The following is a 16,472-nucleotide window of genomic DNA, read 5'->3' as shown; positions in this document are numbered from 1 at the left end:
CACCCCATCTGTAAATCCGAGAGAGAACAGCAGGCTTTACACAAAATGGACATAATTGAATGATTTTTTTTATTGGAAGATGTCTCGCTGTGGTTTTGATTTATATTAATAATGATACAGTGATGCAAAAAAAAAAGCAGATTATTATCGGTAGGGTCCGGAGTAGATACCGTATGCTCTTCCTGATTGAGGAAGAAGTTAGATTAGTTCAGCCTGACTGTACAACACGGACTATAATAAAAGTGTGCTTTTTACTGTAGGGAAAATGCCAGACATTCCATAGAAGCACTGTATGCTGTGGTTTGGAGCTTCTCCAGCTACTCTGTGTCTCTCACTCTTACTCTCTCAATCCCTCCCTCACTCCATCAGCACACACAGAACAATAGGCTTGTGCTGAGAGCCTAGCCGAGCGCCCCCTGCACCGTCTGGGCTTCTGTAATCAGCCGATAGCGCCGAGAGGTTCTGAGCCTAACCACATGAAACAATACATCAGCATGTCCCAGTCTGCCTTGTTCTCTCTCTCGTTCTCTCTCTCGTTTTCTCTCTCTCTCTCTCTCTCTCTCTCTCTCTCTCTCTCTCTCTCTCTCTCTCTCTCTCTCTCTCTCTCTCTCTCTCTCTCTCTTACTCTCTCTCTCTCTCTCTCTCTCTCTCTCTCTCTCCTGGCACACCACTAATCTGTGTTTCCTCCTGCAGCTTTTTCATCATAGTGGCTATTTTAGTTTTGGAAAGCAAGAGCGAGTGAGTGTGTGAGAGGTAACTGTTGGGATGTTCTCAAAACTATGATGCAAGTTTTTTTAATCAGTATAGGACTGCACTAATCTACATGACACAAAAAAAAGGTTTGGAAAAACACTGAGATTTCCGCCTTGATTATTAAAGCCGTACTGTGAGCATAATTATTACCTGATTAATGCTAGATACTCCTGTTGAGTTTTAACACAGGGTAATTTAACCACATCTATTTATTGATGCTTTTTATACAAATATAAAACCCAAAATACCACATTGGTGATGCATCATAGTTATCCAGAACTCATTTTTCCACAAATAGAATACTTATTCGATAAGCTTTTTTTTATTCACGCTCACTGATTTTGATTCTTTTGGGGAAAACACATTGAAGCCAATTGTACAAATCTTAAGAAGTTAGGAAAATATCAACTCTATGGCCAAAAGTTTGTGGACACCTGACCATTTCACTAGTATGTGATGTTTGATCAGCCCGTTCTAGGTTTACTGTATTTTCCGGACTATAAGCCGCTACTTTTTCCCACGCTTCAAACCCCGTGGCTTAAACAACGAAGCAGCTTATTTATGGATTTTTCCTGGGTTTTTCCTGGTTTCACAAGCTTCAAGCCAAAAAAAACTGAGCACCAAAACATTAGACCAATGAAATTGCCAAACGGGTTCAGGTGAACCAATAAAACGTGCACGCTTCGACTGGCCGCACCACATCATAAATATGGATGAGGTTCCTCTGACGTTTGACCTGCCGCTCACTCGGACTGTCTACAGGAAATGTGAATCATTCGTCACGCTGAAAACGACCGGGCATGAAAACACGCACTTCACCTGTGTTCTGAGCTGCACGGCATCGGGAGAAAAACTTCACCGATAGTGATTTTTAAACGCACGACGATTACAAAAGAAAAACTCCCGAGAGAAATAGTTGTGAAAGGAAGGAGGAAGACAGTAAACAATGACTTTCGTGGTAGGCTACTGTTTAGATACAAGCCATTGTAACGTGTTGTATCAGGGTCAAGGGAGAGCTCCAGTTGCAAACAGAAATCATATAAGCACAGACAGGTTTCCAAAACCCGTGCTTTTTTTATTTTTCTTGGCAACAGCATTACGGGTTAGTCAAAGAAACTTAAAAATGAGCATCAGAAAATAATAAGGACATATTCCTCGGTCTTGCACACATGCAGTAATACCGGACAAAGCCGGACAGGCTATTCCTAAAATGCCGCTCTGCTTTAAAAGGAGCCACAACATATTTCACCTGTTACACCGTGTAACAGACACTGTCTTTCGTTAAAGCCTGTGTAAAGTTCATTAGTTTCAGTGTAGAGACCTGCGGTTTATAGACAGTTGCGGCTTATTTATGTTCAAAATAAAAATCTTTGTAAAATTCAGTGGGTGTGGCTTATATTTGGGTGCGCTTAATAGTCTGGAAATTACGGTAGTTCCCTTTTTGCTCTTAGAATAACTGCTAGTCCTCAGGTAAGGCTTTCCACCAGATATTAGTGCACAGCTTTGCACGCTCGATCAGCCAAATAAGCATCAGTTAGGTCAGACACTGATGTCAGGAAAAGAGGTCTTCCATATTTTTCTGGACTTTGCTTGAGGCACAGGGACATTGCCATGCTACACAATTCAAATCAAATGTAATTAAAATAAAGTGAATTTATAAACATATTTGAAAGTCTACAGCTTTTAAATGATATTACAGGTTTGTCAAAAACTATAGTATGCCGTGTTTCCTTGATTGATTGTACAGGAGTAATTTTTTTTTTTATCTCGGTGCATGTTTATTACAGTGACTTACTCCTAGAAACAAGTAGCTAACTGGTGTTTAAATTGCCTTCATTTCTATATTTATTTGTAACTATTTGATTCATCCAACTTTATACTGTTTTCAAGGTTTTACTGTTTTGTTTATTGCTAATAAACCTGAATATTATGATACATATAGTGTAACAGAAAAAAATCTCTCCAAGTACTGCATACAGCAAAGTAAAAAAGTTGGCTTGGAAATGTTTATCAAATTAACAATAACAGAAAAAAAATCAGTTGCTATTACAACCAGTCATACTCATTATTGTACAGATGCAGAATTTTACCACACAGTCTGTGTTGGATTAGTTATTTCCATGTGATCATACATTCTTTTATAAATTGCCCTTTTTTTATTCTTTACACACTGTTTATTATTCCTCAAAAAGAGACCTTTGCTTCATATATTTCTTTATTTCCTTCACAAATACTTTCACTGGGATTATTTGCCTGCTCTTCATTTGTCTGCAATATTAAGAGCAATGCTAATTAATTAAACTACAGCTTTTGTTGTGTTTTTTCAGATGCCATTATTTACCAAATTTTTTAACTTCCCATTGTATGTCTAGATGATGATTTGCATCCCAAAGCTTAAGCTTTAACCATATTTCACCTCATTATTTAGCCACACTGTTGTACTCCTGTGATTAATTAATCCTAATAGCAGCTATTATTATAACTACATCAGGCGCTTTTCATGAAAACCCCTATTTTTCTGGAGCCACACATTCAAAGCACACATCCTGAAATTTAAATGCCGTCAATTGGTAGTTTTTCCTTCTCTATCTTCCATCTAAGGCCATTTGTATAAGGTGATCATTCTCCCTTGAAAAGGAAGGAAGAAAGGCAGAATGTGTGTGTGTGTGTGTGTGTGTGTGTGTGTGTGTGTGTGTGTGTGTGTGTGTGTGTGTGTGTGTGTGTGTGTGTGTGTGTGTGTGTGTGTGTGTGAGAGAGAGCGAGAGAGAGAGAGAGAGAGAAAGAGAGAGAGAGAGAGAGATTGTTGCTAATTAAGTGCTTTGAGGATTGTAGCAGACGTAAGCAAAGATGTTAAAGAACTGTCCTCTTTGCCTGTCTTTCTAACACACAGGCAGGTGTGGCTCAGCAGCAGTCATGAGTGGAATACTGAAGAGGAAGTTTGAGGAGGTGGAGGGAGCATCACCGTGCTCCTCGCTGAGGGAGTCAGAAGAGGAGGAGATATCGAGCAGCGAGAGTGGAGACAGCAGCGACAGCGTGAACCCCTCAGCCTCTCTCTTTACACGTGAGTCATCACTGCTTTCTTCTATTATCATCATCGTCATCAATATACACCAGTGTCTGTTTTTGTATATTACAGGGAAATAGCTCACCAAGCTTAGACTTTGTAGCAGTGATTCAGCTTTGACATTTCCTCTTAGACTTAAAACCATCTTAGACATTACTGTTATAATAATAATACAAATAAAAGTCCTACCTGATGAATCATATTTAATATCCCTTATAAAGGCAGTTACTCATAAGCCAAAAGCCAGATATATATATTTTTTCAGGGTTTAGGTCTTCAGTTCTTGATTGGTTTGTAACACATAAAGCAATGAGAAACGTTTCTGCATTCGTACTCTTGGCATGAGAAACCGTGTTTAGGGTCTCGTCTGACAGCTGAATTTAGCACTGCTATTTAATATTGATTTTCATCTGAGTCTGTAGTGGGTCCATAATAAAATATTAATTATCACAATAAACCTGAAACGGCCACACCTCACAGGTTTCAGCATCAAGTGGCAACACTCCGTGTGTGCTTTGTGTTTTCCGGCATGTGACTTCATTAAACATGAGAGGGAGCTACTAAGTTTTTAAGAGCACGCTGTCCTAAAAACACAAATGACTATAATCTCTCTTGAAATTTTTAAAAAGAGCCACTTTATTACATTACTTCATTTTATTTTGCAAAAGGTATTTGGGTTGCAACGAGTCGTTTTACAGATTTGTTTTTCAGCTGCACTTGCTTCTGCAATAAAACCTCGAGCTGTCTCTTATTTAGAGCTACGGCAGGAAAAGCTCAGACCAATGAATCTGTGATTTAAAGCTGCTGCGGGCGAAGCCACACCGATGAATCTGTGATCTTCACCCCGGACAGAGTTCAGTGAGAGAGTGTGTGTGGGTTTCTAAGAAAAAAGCCACAGCTGAGTAAATCTACCCCCTATTGCTCATCACATGGGCTTGTACATGATCTGCTCACTGAGCCTGTAGGAAACAGCTCCTTTTTCATGACTTATGCCAGCTAAGTGCTTGATTCTGGTTCTTTATTAATGATTAATAACACCAAAGGTGCCTACCTCACTGCTAATAGAAGAGCAGGGCTTTTGTTCTGTTCTTCCTCCTAGAGGGGAGATGAGATCTTTCCGAGGGAAGGAACACATCCCAGAGGTCTTAACTCAGCGGCTAGTACAGATAGCAAGGTGTGTGGGGAGTTCAGAGTGATTTACATTCAGCGCATACATGTAACACGATTTTACTTTTCTGTTCAAGAGTGTAGTCTACTCCAGAATGACATCATACTTTCAATTTACTGTTTTTTTTAACACTTCATTTGAACACAAGAGGCTTTACCAAATACACACATTAATTAGATTATTTTGTAGTATTTTTGTAAAATATGTCTTGTAACATATGTCTATCTTATATTGTGAATAATAGGTTGTGAAATCAGCTATTTAACACAAATTTTAACAGTATTGTGGCTGCTGAATTCTTAAATCTAACTGGTCAGAAGATGTTAAGAAAATGAAAATACACTTTTTTAATCCCAGGTGGTAAATTAAATTTTCACTTTATATATTAGAATTTCGTTTCTTTCATTCACAGAGATTGGATAGCAGATGTTCCACACAGGCTCATTTGAAAACACCTAATGACAAATGGGTACAAATGTGTTTGTATTTAATAAAGGGAAATGTAATGTTTATGGAAGAAGTCTCCAGGGTCACTTATAGTCCGCTAAGTGTTTAGAAGAGAGCTTTGTGTGTTTTCTAGTTTCTCAGTAACATGCCAATTTGGATTTTCTGCCTCTGAGAAAGAAAAAAAAAAGACTCCTGAGAGGATGACAACATTGTCAGTAGTAATAACAAGAACTAACACTTCAAATGTTTCAATAAGTAAAAGTACAAAAGTAGATTGTTTATTTAAAAAAACGCTGTGATTTATTTTTTTTATTAATGAGTCCATGCACAAATTAAAATGATGATATATCCATAATAAACTATATATTTATTTTATTATTTGTATTAAAAACTAAAACACTTAAAATTCAGGGAGCATTCATTTATAGAGCACAATAAGAAACTGAGTAGGACATTAAGCTGTTTTAAAAAGCTTTAATAAATAGTCATCTGGAGAACGCTTAAATGTTCTTTATAGAGCAGCTTTATGGAAGTGATGAACAGTCTCAAACATGCCAAGAATCCTTCAGGAAATCTTTATCATAAAATTATCTAATATATAATACTTAAATGTATAATCACAATTAAAATATTTGCTTGTGAGTACAGCACATGTTAAAGCATGTTTAAAAAAAAAAAAAAAAAAAAAAAAAAAAAAAAGTGGTAGACCTTTGCTTGTGGTTTGTCAATCATTCATGCCTCTCACATCGTGGGCTCTTCTTCCCACCATCTGGAGAGGCATTTAATTTTAAGAGCTCCATCACACCTCAGTGCTGTTTACTGCTTTATCCTGCTGTCAGCTACTCTGAGAACACAGGATTACATTTACTAGCAGGTTTAAATCAACAGAAATGTATGATTCCAAATACTGGGAGAATATCGGTCCGTCATTTTCAAAACACCCTCCATTTTAGGATTGAACAGAATACAGATTTATGCTATAAGATATATAGTCATGCTAATTGCATTAAAAGACCTAGACGTATTTTACATTGACATCTTTAAATGAATAGAAGGTAAATTATTTATATACAAAGCCTCCTGTCGCAGTTCTGTGTTTGAAGATGGCATATGGAAGAAAACTTGAGAGGAACCAGACTCAATCCTCATCTGGGTTGCATCGAATGTCCATTTATAGCAGATATACGATGCTGTGGGGTACAATAATGATTATTTTGATAATTGATAATCAGGCGATAACATTATTATTATTATTATTATTGTTATTGGGGGATTAATCCGATAAAAAATCTAAAAATTTTTAATTAGATGTTTTGCTTATTATAACTATAAACTTTCTTTTCGGCTTCTCCCGTTAGGGGTCGCCACAGCGGATCCTCCGCACGTTTGATTTGGCACATGTTTTACGCTGGATGCCCTTCCTAACGCAACCCTCCCCAATTTATCCGGGCTTGGGACCGGCACTAAGAGTGGCTGGGGATGGTTCCCTGACCGGGAATCGAACCCGGGTCGCAGCGGTGGGAGCACTGCATCTTAACCACTAGACCACCAGGGGACCCTAATTCAGGGTATTTATGTATAAAAGTGTACAAAAAAATGCAAAAGCCAGATATTAAGATTAACTATCTTTTAATGTGGATATTTTAAAGCTTCTTTGTGTAAAGTAGCTGCTTGTTGAGGAGGGCATTAACAAATTCACTCATGCTGGGTATTTTTCTGTAAATAAAAATAAATAAATGAATACATTTTAAATGAGCATTTGTGTATGCAAGGTGATTCAATTTGTGTAAATCAACATTTGTATTGTTTTTAATGATAATTGCAGATGGCAAATTAAAAACCATGGTCACAAAATCCATATAAAATATGATACATTGTTTTGACAATTCTTGTTTACAAAATACACAGACATTTTGTTCAGTTGTGAAGATATAAACATCTAGAATATCATTCATTCACTTTTTTATACAAACATTGAAAAACGAGCATTTGAGCGCAGTAAAGCCGCAGTAAATCACGTTTTAAAAACCGATAAGTTACTGTTACTGTTAAGCCTGTTACTGACAAATGCTATAAAAAGAGAATGGAACGGAGAAACGCAGCAAGCTAACAGGCTTAAAAAGAAAGGGGGAAAATATACATGGTGTACAAATGCATAAGCATCCGCTGAAAACCAAAACAGTGACTAAAAATTTTTATATCAATCAAATTTTATTTATAAAGTGCATTACAACCACGAAAAGAAGCACAAGGCGCTTTCCAGTAAAGCAAAAAATAGACAATAAAAAACAAATTAAAAAAAATTAATTAAAAGTAAAAAATAAAAAATAATAAAAATACTAAAATAAAAATACAATTTACATAAAATAGCAGTTGAATCAGGGCTACATGTTAAAAGCTTGTCTGAATAAATGAGTTTTCAACTGCGACTTAAAAATACTCAACACAGTGACGGTAATAGTAATAGTTTACTGCTGCTTTTATTTGCTTCTTTTTTCCGGCTGCCCGTTGACCCTGTGCTCTTCGGCATTTTACAAGCGGCTGGTCTATCTTTCAGTCACGCTAACCTGTAACTTGAGCAGCCCAACTAATCGATAACAGCATTCGTTGGTGACAAATTTCATTATCGATTATTGTTGATCTGATTGATTAGTTGCAGCAATAGTTTATATATTTGTGGAAATATCAATTATTATATACACAAATTGTGTCTATAGTGTGCTTTTGCAATACGCTAATGCTGAAGTGTCTGTTTTCCCACGCCATTAGAAAGTCCGAGTGTAGCGTGCTCATGTCTGTAAGGAATTATATTGTGCTCATGATTGTGGGTGGTGGCGCTGCAGGAACAGATGGTTTTTATTTGTCCTGTGTGTGTCTGACATGAAGGGGACTCAAGGAGAGGCTGTAGGGAACTCCATGGACATTAAAGCCAATATGAGAGACTTTAATGCTGTTTGTAGCCTAATTGTAGCCTAATAATGGTAATTCCTTCACCTTTTTTTACAGTGCAACTCTGTGGGGAAGCACAGGCCACATGCACGTTCTTAAAGGACTGCGGAGTTCACCACAGGGCTGCACTTAAACAAGCTGTGTTGATTCCCAGGTCAAGATGCCTGTTATAATTTACATGGTTTGTTTTATATAGCCCATGTCAGGCTCCTGTACGGTTCAAAAAGTTAAAATATATAGTAATTTTACACGTCATTGCTTGTTGTTTGTATTAGATGTGGTGAATAAACATGGGTCATGGACTGTTTGTGTTTTTTGGAGTCTAAAGGATGTTATTAACAATATGCAGTAACATTTTTTGAGCATAAACATTATAGTATACATCATTCACAGGGAAAACTATTAGGAAAGAAATGAAGCCCAGAACAATCCTGTTTTTCCAAAATATCACCACCATTTCTGTGGCATATTCTAAAAAACATTCAAAATTTCATGCCGTCCTGTTTCGAAAGACATTTCTGGCTTAAAATCTTTTCTTTTTTTAATGACTGTGACTTGATTTGTTCTTCCTCCTCCAGCCTCTTCCATCCTAAAGCGAGAGAAGCGGATGAGAACTCAGAGAGTGCATTTCGAAAAGGTGACGGTGTATTATTTCAGCCGGCGGCAAGGCTTTACCAGCGTGCCTAGTCAGGGAGGCAGCACCTTGGGCATGTCGAGTCGACACAGCTCTGTACGGCAGTACACACTCGGCGAGTTTGCCAAGGAACAAGAACGCATACACAGAGACATGCTGAGAGACCACCTGAAGGAGGAAAAACTCAACTCTATCAAACTCAGGGTACGGAACAGATTCCATTAGTAAAAATGTTCTGCTGAATGACGGTTAGAGGGGGCCAGTGAGCTACAATAGGTATAGGCAGTAACTTAACTCTGTGAACTGCTTTTCTGTTCCTAGCTGACTAAAAACAATTCTGTCGAGTCGGAAGAGGCCAATGCTCTCACAGTGGATGATATCTCAGATGACGACCTGGACCTGGACAACACAGAGGTAGATGAATACTTCTTTCTTCAGCCGCTGACCACTAAGAAGCGCCGGGCCTTGCTACGCTCATCTGGCGTAAAAAAGATTGACGTGGAGGAGAAGCATGAGCTGAGGGCCATCCGAGTGTCACGCGAGGACTGCGGCTGTGACTGCAGACTCTTCTGCGACCCAGAGACTTGCACCTGCAGCCTGGCAGGCATCAAGTGCCAGGTAAATATGACCTAGCATTCGATTAGTCAGCAAAGATGTCTGTCTCTCACACACACACACACACACTTTACAATATAAATTTTTTTTTTTATATAAATATTTAGATATAAATGATAATTATAAAAGATATATATATTATTGTTAATAAAAGTGTGCACACAGTTCTTTATTTTTATTGTTTTTATTTTTATTATTATTATTGTCACTTTACACACAAAGACAAGTCAAACACAAAACTAAATGGCAGACTGACAAGTTAAAACTGATTTGCACAAGATTCTCTTTGTTTGAGATATAATCATATCAAATTAAGCCTTTAAGCATAAAATTGATGATAAGCATGAGATTAAGTTGATACATTGAGTTAATTTATGTTAAGATGTCTCATGCTTATACTTCAGCCAATTTAATGAGGTTTCATGTTTAGTTCTGTTCAAAGCTTAAGTGTCGGTTGTGTTGTTTTCATGCAGGTGGACCGCATGTCATTCCCATGCGGCTGCACTAAAGAGGGCTGCAGTAATGCGGCCGGCCGGATTGAGTTTAATCCCATCCGTGTGCGCACACATTTCCTGCACACCATCATGAAACTGGAGCTTGAGAAGAGTAGGGAGCAGCAGCAGAGCTCAGCTCCTGGTCCCACCTCTGTCCTCGCCCCCAATGGCAACGGTTACCACAGTGACACCAATGGCCACTGTAGCCCTTTGACATCAGGCCAACATGCTTTAGAATATACGGTCCCTGATCCTGTCCAGCAAAATGCCATCATGCACCTGCAAGCTGTGGATGATATGGATGAGGTTTTGGAAGAGGAAGAGGATGAAGAGGAGGATGATGAGGAAGATGAGGATGAAGATGAGGATGAAAATGAGGATGATGAAGAGGAGAGCAGCAGTTTGTGTAGCCTGTCAGACTCGAGTACACAGAGCCTGGCGAACAGTGACTCGGAGGAGGAGGACGATGATGTCGATGACGAAGAAGACAAGGCAGAGGAGTTTGAGGACGGCCTGACCATTGCTCCTTTATCACACAGTGAGGTGGTTTCTCCATCCTCTGTGATGTGCTACTCGGAGAACACTGTCACACAGGAGAACCAAACCAACGGCAACAATTATTTTATCAACTCCTCGACCGAATATTATCAGATGGAGAATGCCAGCTCAGCGTCTCTTTTAGCAGCTGCTAACCAGGCCAGCGAGAGCTATGGAGGAGATTCAGCCTCATATCAAGAAAGGTTGAGCAACACTAATGGAGTGATGGCACCAGGAGCCTTTAACATGACCACTGAGCATTACACTGACTATACACAGCCACCTGAGGAACAATACACCAATCATCATTTCACTCTCACTAATGGATCTTCAGCCACGATTGGCTGCTGTGAACCAGAACAGGACAAAAGCATGCAGTCGAAAGGGACCTACCACAGCCAATCAGGAGAGCTGAGTCAGATGGAGTACCAGAACTATCTGAACAATAACACAGATGAGGGATACACGACTAACGGGAACTGTTTTGTTGTAGAGCAGACGAAGGAGGTATCTCGCACCCTTTCTGAGGTTCCCTCTTTAGCAGACACCACCAAAGGACCGATACTGGAGTCTTTCCCTGAGCCCACCCCTGTTTAGATACACATATTAGATCCATGAGGAGAAAACACAAATGGTAAGCTAAGTGTTTGATTCAAATACCACACAGAGTCAATTAATGGTCTTTGTTTCGACACTCGACATAGTTTAGTTTGAAGATGTCAACGTGTATGATATTCATAGTCATGTATTTTTCAATGAGCCTGAAAAAAAAAAAAATCCATTAATCTAAGTGCAAACTGAGATCATATAAACTGTAAGCTTTAGGCCTGTGCAATGTTATCTGGTATTTCAAAAGTCAAAGCTCTAGTTTTGAGCCAATATTGTGGATAGAACTTTTCTATGTCTATGTGTCAGTGGTGCATAAAAAAAAATAAATAATCGTTGCCGTTCATTAATATATTAAAGAAAAAAATGTGTATACTTAATCATTTTGATAAAAGCGCATGTTCTTTTGTAGCTTTTGTTGCCAATATATGGTTTTTGTATTGATTGCATTGATGTATTGTTAAAAAAAAACAAAAAAACGGTTAAGTTCTCGTTGTTACATATGTATAATCATGCTTTTAAAGCATTTGTAAAAGCATGAAGCCTGATCTTGAAATGTTTGCTGTTTTTGCAATACCAAATCAGATGACTTAAGTTGTGAATATAATACACTTCTTGAAGACAATGCACTTTTCCAGAGGCTGATGCCATGCAAACGGCATATAGTCTTTAGCAGAGCACTGATAGGGTGAACTATCTTTTACTGGACCGTTATTTAATCCTCATTCCGCCATGCCGGTGGAGAGACGAATAAAAGAGTACTTCATTTTTAGCGTTTCCAACTAATATCTTTGGGATTTTACAGGGACATCTGATCAAATGCACTTTGAAAAGCATCAAATTAATTTGTTCTTTTAAAATGAAATTATGTGTTCAAATGAAATAATAATCGATGAAGGAAGAAAAAAAAGTAAAAAAATACATTGAAATTGTAGAAAGTTTATTAAGCTAAATAGATCATAATGTGGAGAATCAGAAATCTAGTGATAAAACAGGTCTGAGTTCTCATTGGTTTGTATTTCAGCATATTTATTACTATACAGCACTAGTTACTGAGTACTGTATTTAAAAATCATATTGCTAAAGAGGCATTACAAATTTGGCAAATTGAATTGACTTCTCTTAGTTGACTTCAAATGAATTGAATTGTAAAGCAGACAAATTATTCATTCAAAATATATGAACAAATGTTTTTTTTAAGACTGATTTGTCAGTCGAGTGCAATAGTGTAACAGGATCACAACTTTCTGGAGGTCAGCCCTTCATTGCCAGACATCTCTTTCATCTAATCTGCTGACTGATCTTGAAAAGAAATCGTATTTCACGCACAATTACAATAGTGTTACGAATTCCTCAATAGTGTTTCGATGAAATTTAAGCTATTTTTTAAAGCAGATAGTTGTTTTTCAAGAAGCAGAAAGAGGACAATCATATTCCTGCAGTGGTTTTGCCAGTGTTTAGAAGAACTACAGAGCTCAATACAGCCAGCCTTTTAACAGATGTATATGCCATACACTCATTTCTGGAACAAAATTTCATGCGAAATTGTTCATTTGCTGAAGTGTGGTTTTTTTTTTGTTTTGTTTTAGATATAAAGGAAACATAGTTTGAAAGGTCTGCCTTTGGTGTGACTAAACCCAAAGTAAATGCCTTTCTATTTTTGGATTTTTTTTTATTAATTTCTTCTTGAAAGTAAAATGGGATATCTTATCAGGAGACAGACTAAGTCTTGATCGTTTTGGGTTTGCCTTTGACCTTCATGTCCCATTGTTTCCACAGTTTGTGTTTTTAGTATTTTAAATTTCTTTTTTTGTTATCTAAATGGACAGAGCTTGTATTTGACCTCATTCTCTGTTGGAGTCCATCATACGAAGCGATGTCTTGGTTGTGCTATAACGGGAAGCAGCATATCCGGCATCGCCACCACACTCTGTTTGCAGTATTTATTCTGAATGATCTATTGAAATGTGTATTTATTGTGATTTCCTGAAATGGTATGTGCTGAATAAAACATTTCTTTGCTAATGGTGTCCTTCGTGTTCCTTGACGCTGTTTGAAATGTTATATTTAATTTAAGTATAGAATAATACACAGAATATAGTGTATAATACCAGCGACCTGAATTACGGATAAGCAGGAGAAAATGATTGAATTAATAAATGAATGAATAGTGTATAATATATATTATAGCATCAACCAAAAGGATCATTGTTTGATACTACTACAAGAAATAATATATATATGTTATAGAGCAGCTGAAAGAGCAGCTGAAATCATTAATGTGCACTGCTACTTCTGAATGACTTTGCAGCATTTTATTTTAGAGCGTATTCACCAAGACTGTGAAGAGGGGTTGAAATTGGAATTTAAATACAGTAATCCATAGCAACAATAGCTAATTGTTTCTATATTAAGAATCAAGCTGCCAAATGATTGTACAAGCTAAGAAGCTTTATCATTCATTCATAATTATGTTAAGGATTTAAATTTTTTTACAATGAACACTGAATGGAAGTGGCTAGTCTCAGTTTTTTAAATGTTTGACTCCACGAATATGCAAAAAAGAAACACTCAACTCTATACACCCACCTCCTTCTCCCTTTATTGTTAAATATGCTGCAATGTGTTCAATGCTAAAAGGGAAAAAAACCACTAGTGGCATCTTTTTTTACATTTACAGCTATTTATTTCCTGAAATTTATTATCCTTAAGGACTGAATAATACTGAAAAATGTGTGTGTGTGTGTATATGTGTATATATATATATATATTATATATATATATATATATATATATATATATATAATAGTTTTTTATATATTGTAGGGTGCCCACACAATGGTCCAACGACGGAATCCATGAAGGTATGCTGCGTGTTAGTCCGTCATGCGCGGCTGTAAAATATTATTTAAATGGATTGCACTTTGTTACATAAATCCAATTTATAATAAAGATTCAACTTGAATATCTCTAATTTAAACTGATCACCTTTTTGGTTGTACTTCTTTACTTTTATTAGATTATTCTAAGCATTCAATTTTTCAATTAATCATTCATTATGGTGCTGGAGTCGCTTAGAACCTTGTGCTTGGCTAACGATACCTGCTCACAGAGGTACATTGGCCAGTCCGAATCTTAGTCAGGATATAACGGTAAACTAATACTATATATATATATATATATATATATATATATATATATATATATATATATATATATATATACACACACACACAAAATAAACCATACTAAACTGTACTAAACACAATACAGGTTCTTCCACCAGACTTATCTTTCTGTGTTCCTTCTTTATAGATACACACTGGCCTTCTTTCTTTGGTGTATATTGAAGTGTGTGATTCATGGAGGTGGCAGTTCTTCTCTTCCTCCCCTTCTATTTCCTCCTCACTATTTCCTCAGCTACCTTTCCACTAAAAGTTCCATGCTAGTTAATGTGTTGCATGTTTTTATTGATTGTGGTTTATAGTTTAACATAGGCAACATACTATTTTCTTTTGGATAGATTCACTATTTCCACATCTGCAGTGAGGTTCAAAAGTCACTCTGAAAACCTGATTTTTGCAAAATGAGTTTAAATGACCATTCAAGCCATTTTTTCTGAAATAGATCTGAAGGTTTTGCAAAAAATGTGTGAATTTATGCTAGCTCAAGCACACACTATCATTAAATCAGAAAGGGGACAAAGCAAATAATAGGAAACTCTAAAATTCATGTAAATATTTGAAATTATTTTTACTCAGGTTGTTGTACAGTAGTATCAGCTGTAATGAAAATGGTTGGATAAAATTACAAAAGAATTAAAAATAGAAGCATTTTCTAAAGTGGGCTTGACTTTATATCTACCTATGCAGCCTAGATTGGCCCATCAGCAAAGTTATATGTGATCGATGCTAGTACTGCAGTAAGGAATGGAATAGAAAAGTCTGACACAGAAATGAACAGATTACTCTTATTAATTGTATACCTGAATAAAATAACTATTAGGTAGTTATAAGCTAGAAAATATTTTTTAAATCACTGATTTTAGTGCCTCTTTTCTTCTTCACAAAGTTGGTTATATTTTTCCACATTCCTAAAAATGAAATAATCTATACAAAATGATGGATTGCTTTATAAACCAGCGCAGCGTTTCATATTTGATGTAGTAAATGTTCCTGTACTTGCAGTATTGGCTTTCGTCTCAGCCTGGAAATCACTAAGAGGATTCAGAAAGCTGTCTTACATTTTTTAACAGTCTCATCATGCCATTATGCAAATTTGTTTTTATTTGGCAGCAGATCCAAACTCGCAAATAGATTGGATGTCTTGCACCACTGCTAGACTTGCCATCAACTGAAATTTCAATAGGAATTCGGACTACGCCCTCTGCTGCTCATAAATAAAGCCTGCAATGTGGGCCTTCCACCCATCAAAGGGCTGAGCAGAACAAGCAATAGTTAGAAGTATCATTATCTCTTTATGGTCTATGTCAAATATAAAAAATGATCCTTATTTAATGCGGATATATTTAGTAATAGTTATGCATTTAGCAGGTAAGATAACTAGAGAAATACAGTGACAGATGCCTGTAGTGAATTGAAATAATATTATATACAATTTGTTGAATATGATTTTAAAATGGTTCAAAGTGTATTATGTGGTCGACAAACCCAATTAGAAAAACCACATATACATATATATATATATATATATATATATATATATATACAGTGAGGAAAATAAGTATTTGAACACCCTGCTATTTTGCAAGTTCTCCCACTAAGAAATCATGGAGGGGTCTGAAATTGTCATCGTAGGTGCATGTCCACTGTGAGAGACATAATCTAAAAAAAAAAAATCCAGAAATCACAATGTATGATTTTTTAACCATTTATTTGTATGATACAGCTGCAAATAAGTATTTGAACACCTGAGAAAGTCAATGTTAATATTTGCTACAGTATCCTTTGTTTGCAATTACAGAGGTCAAATGTTTCCTGTAGTTTTTCACCAGGTTTGCACACACTGCAGGAGGGATTTTGGCCCACTCCTCCACACAGATCTTCTCTAGATCAGTCAGGTTTCTGGCCTGTCGCTGAAAAACACAGAGTTTGAGCTCCCTCCAAAGATTCTCTATTGGGTTTAGGTCTGGAGACTGGCTAGGCCACGCCAGAACCTTGATCTGCTTCTTACAGAGCCACTCCT

At 36.9% G+C, this 16,472-nt stretch overlaps 1 protein-coding gene across 3 annotated transcripts in view; it reads left to right on the top strand.

Moving 5' to 3' along the window:
* The window catches only part of csrnp3 (cysteine-serine-rich nuclear protein 3), a 31,162-nt gene extending 17,870 nt beyond the window's left edge, over positions 1 to 13,292 (top strand). For all 3 annotated transcript variants that reach the window (XM_083538018.1, XM_083538020.1, XM_083538019.1), the window contains 4 exons: positions 3,644 to 3,814; positions 8,960 to 9,219; positions 9,337 to 9,633; positions 10,104 to 13,292. In XM_083538018.1, coding sequence (XP_083394144.1) covers positions 3,667 to 3,814; positions 8,960 to 9,219; positions 9,337 to 9,633; positions 10,104 to 11,258 — 1,860 coding nt within the window. In that variant the 5' untranslated portion in view covers positions 3,644 to 3,666 and the 3' untranslated portion in view covers positions 11,259 to 13,292. The remainder of the gene's footprint in view (positions 1 to 3,643; positions 3,815 to 8,959; positions 9,220 to 9,336; positions 9,634 to 10,103) is intronic.
* Positions 13,293 to 16,472: the final 3,180 nt, after the last annotated feature.

This window comes from Silurus aristotelis (assembly GCF_946808225.1).
Source record: "Silurus aristotelis genome assembly, chromosome: 3".
NCBI classification, from domain to species: Eukaryota; Metazoa; Chordata; class Actinopteri; order Siluriformes; family Siluridae; genus Silurus; species Silurus aristotelis.
The sequence above is the reverse complement of the archived record's forward strand: the minus strand, read 5'-3'. Positions and strand labels throughout refer to the sequence as shown.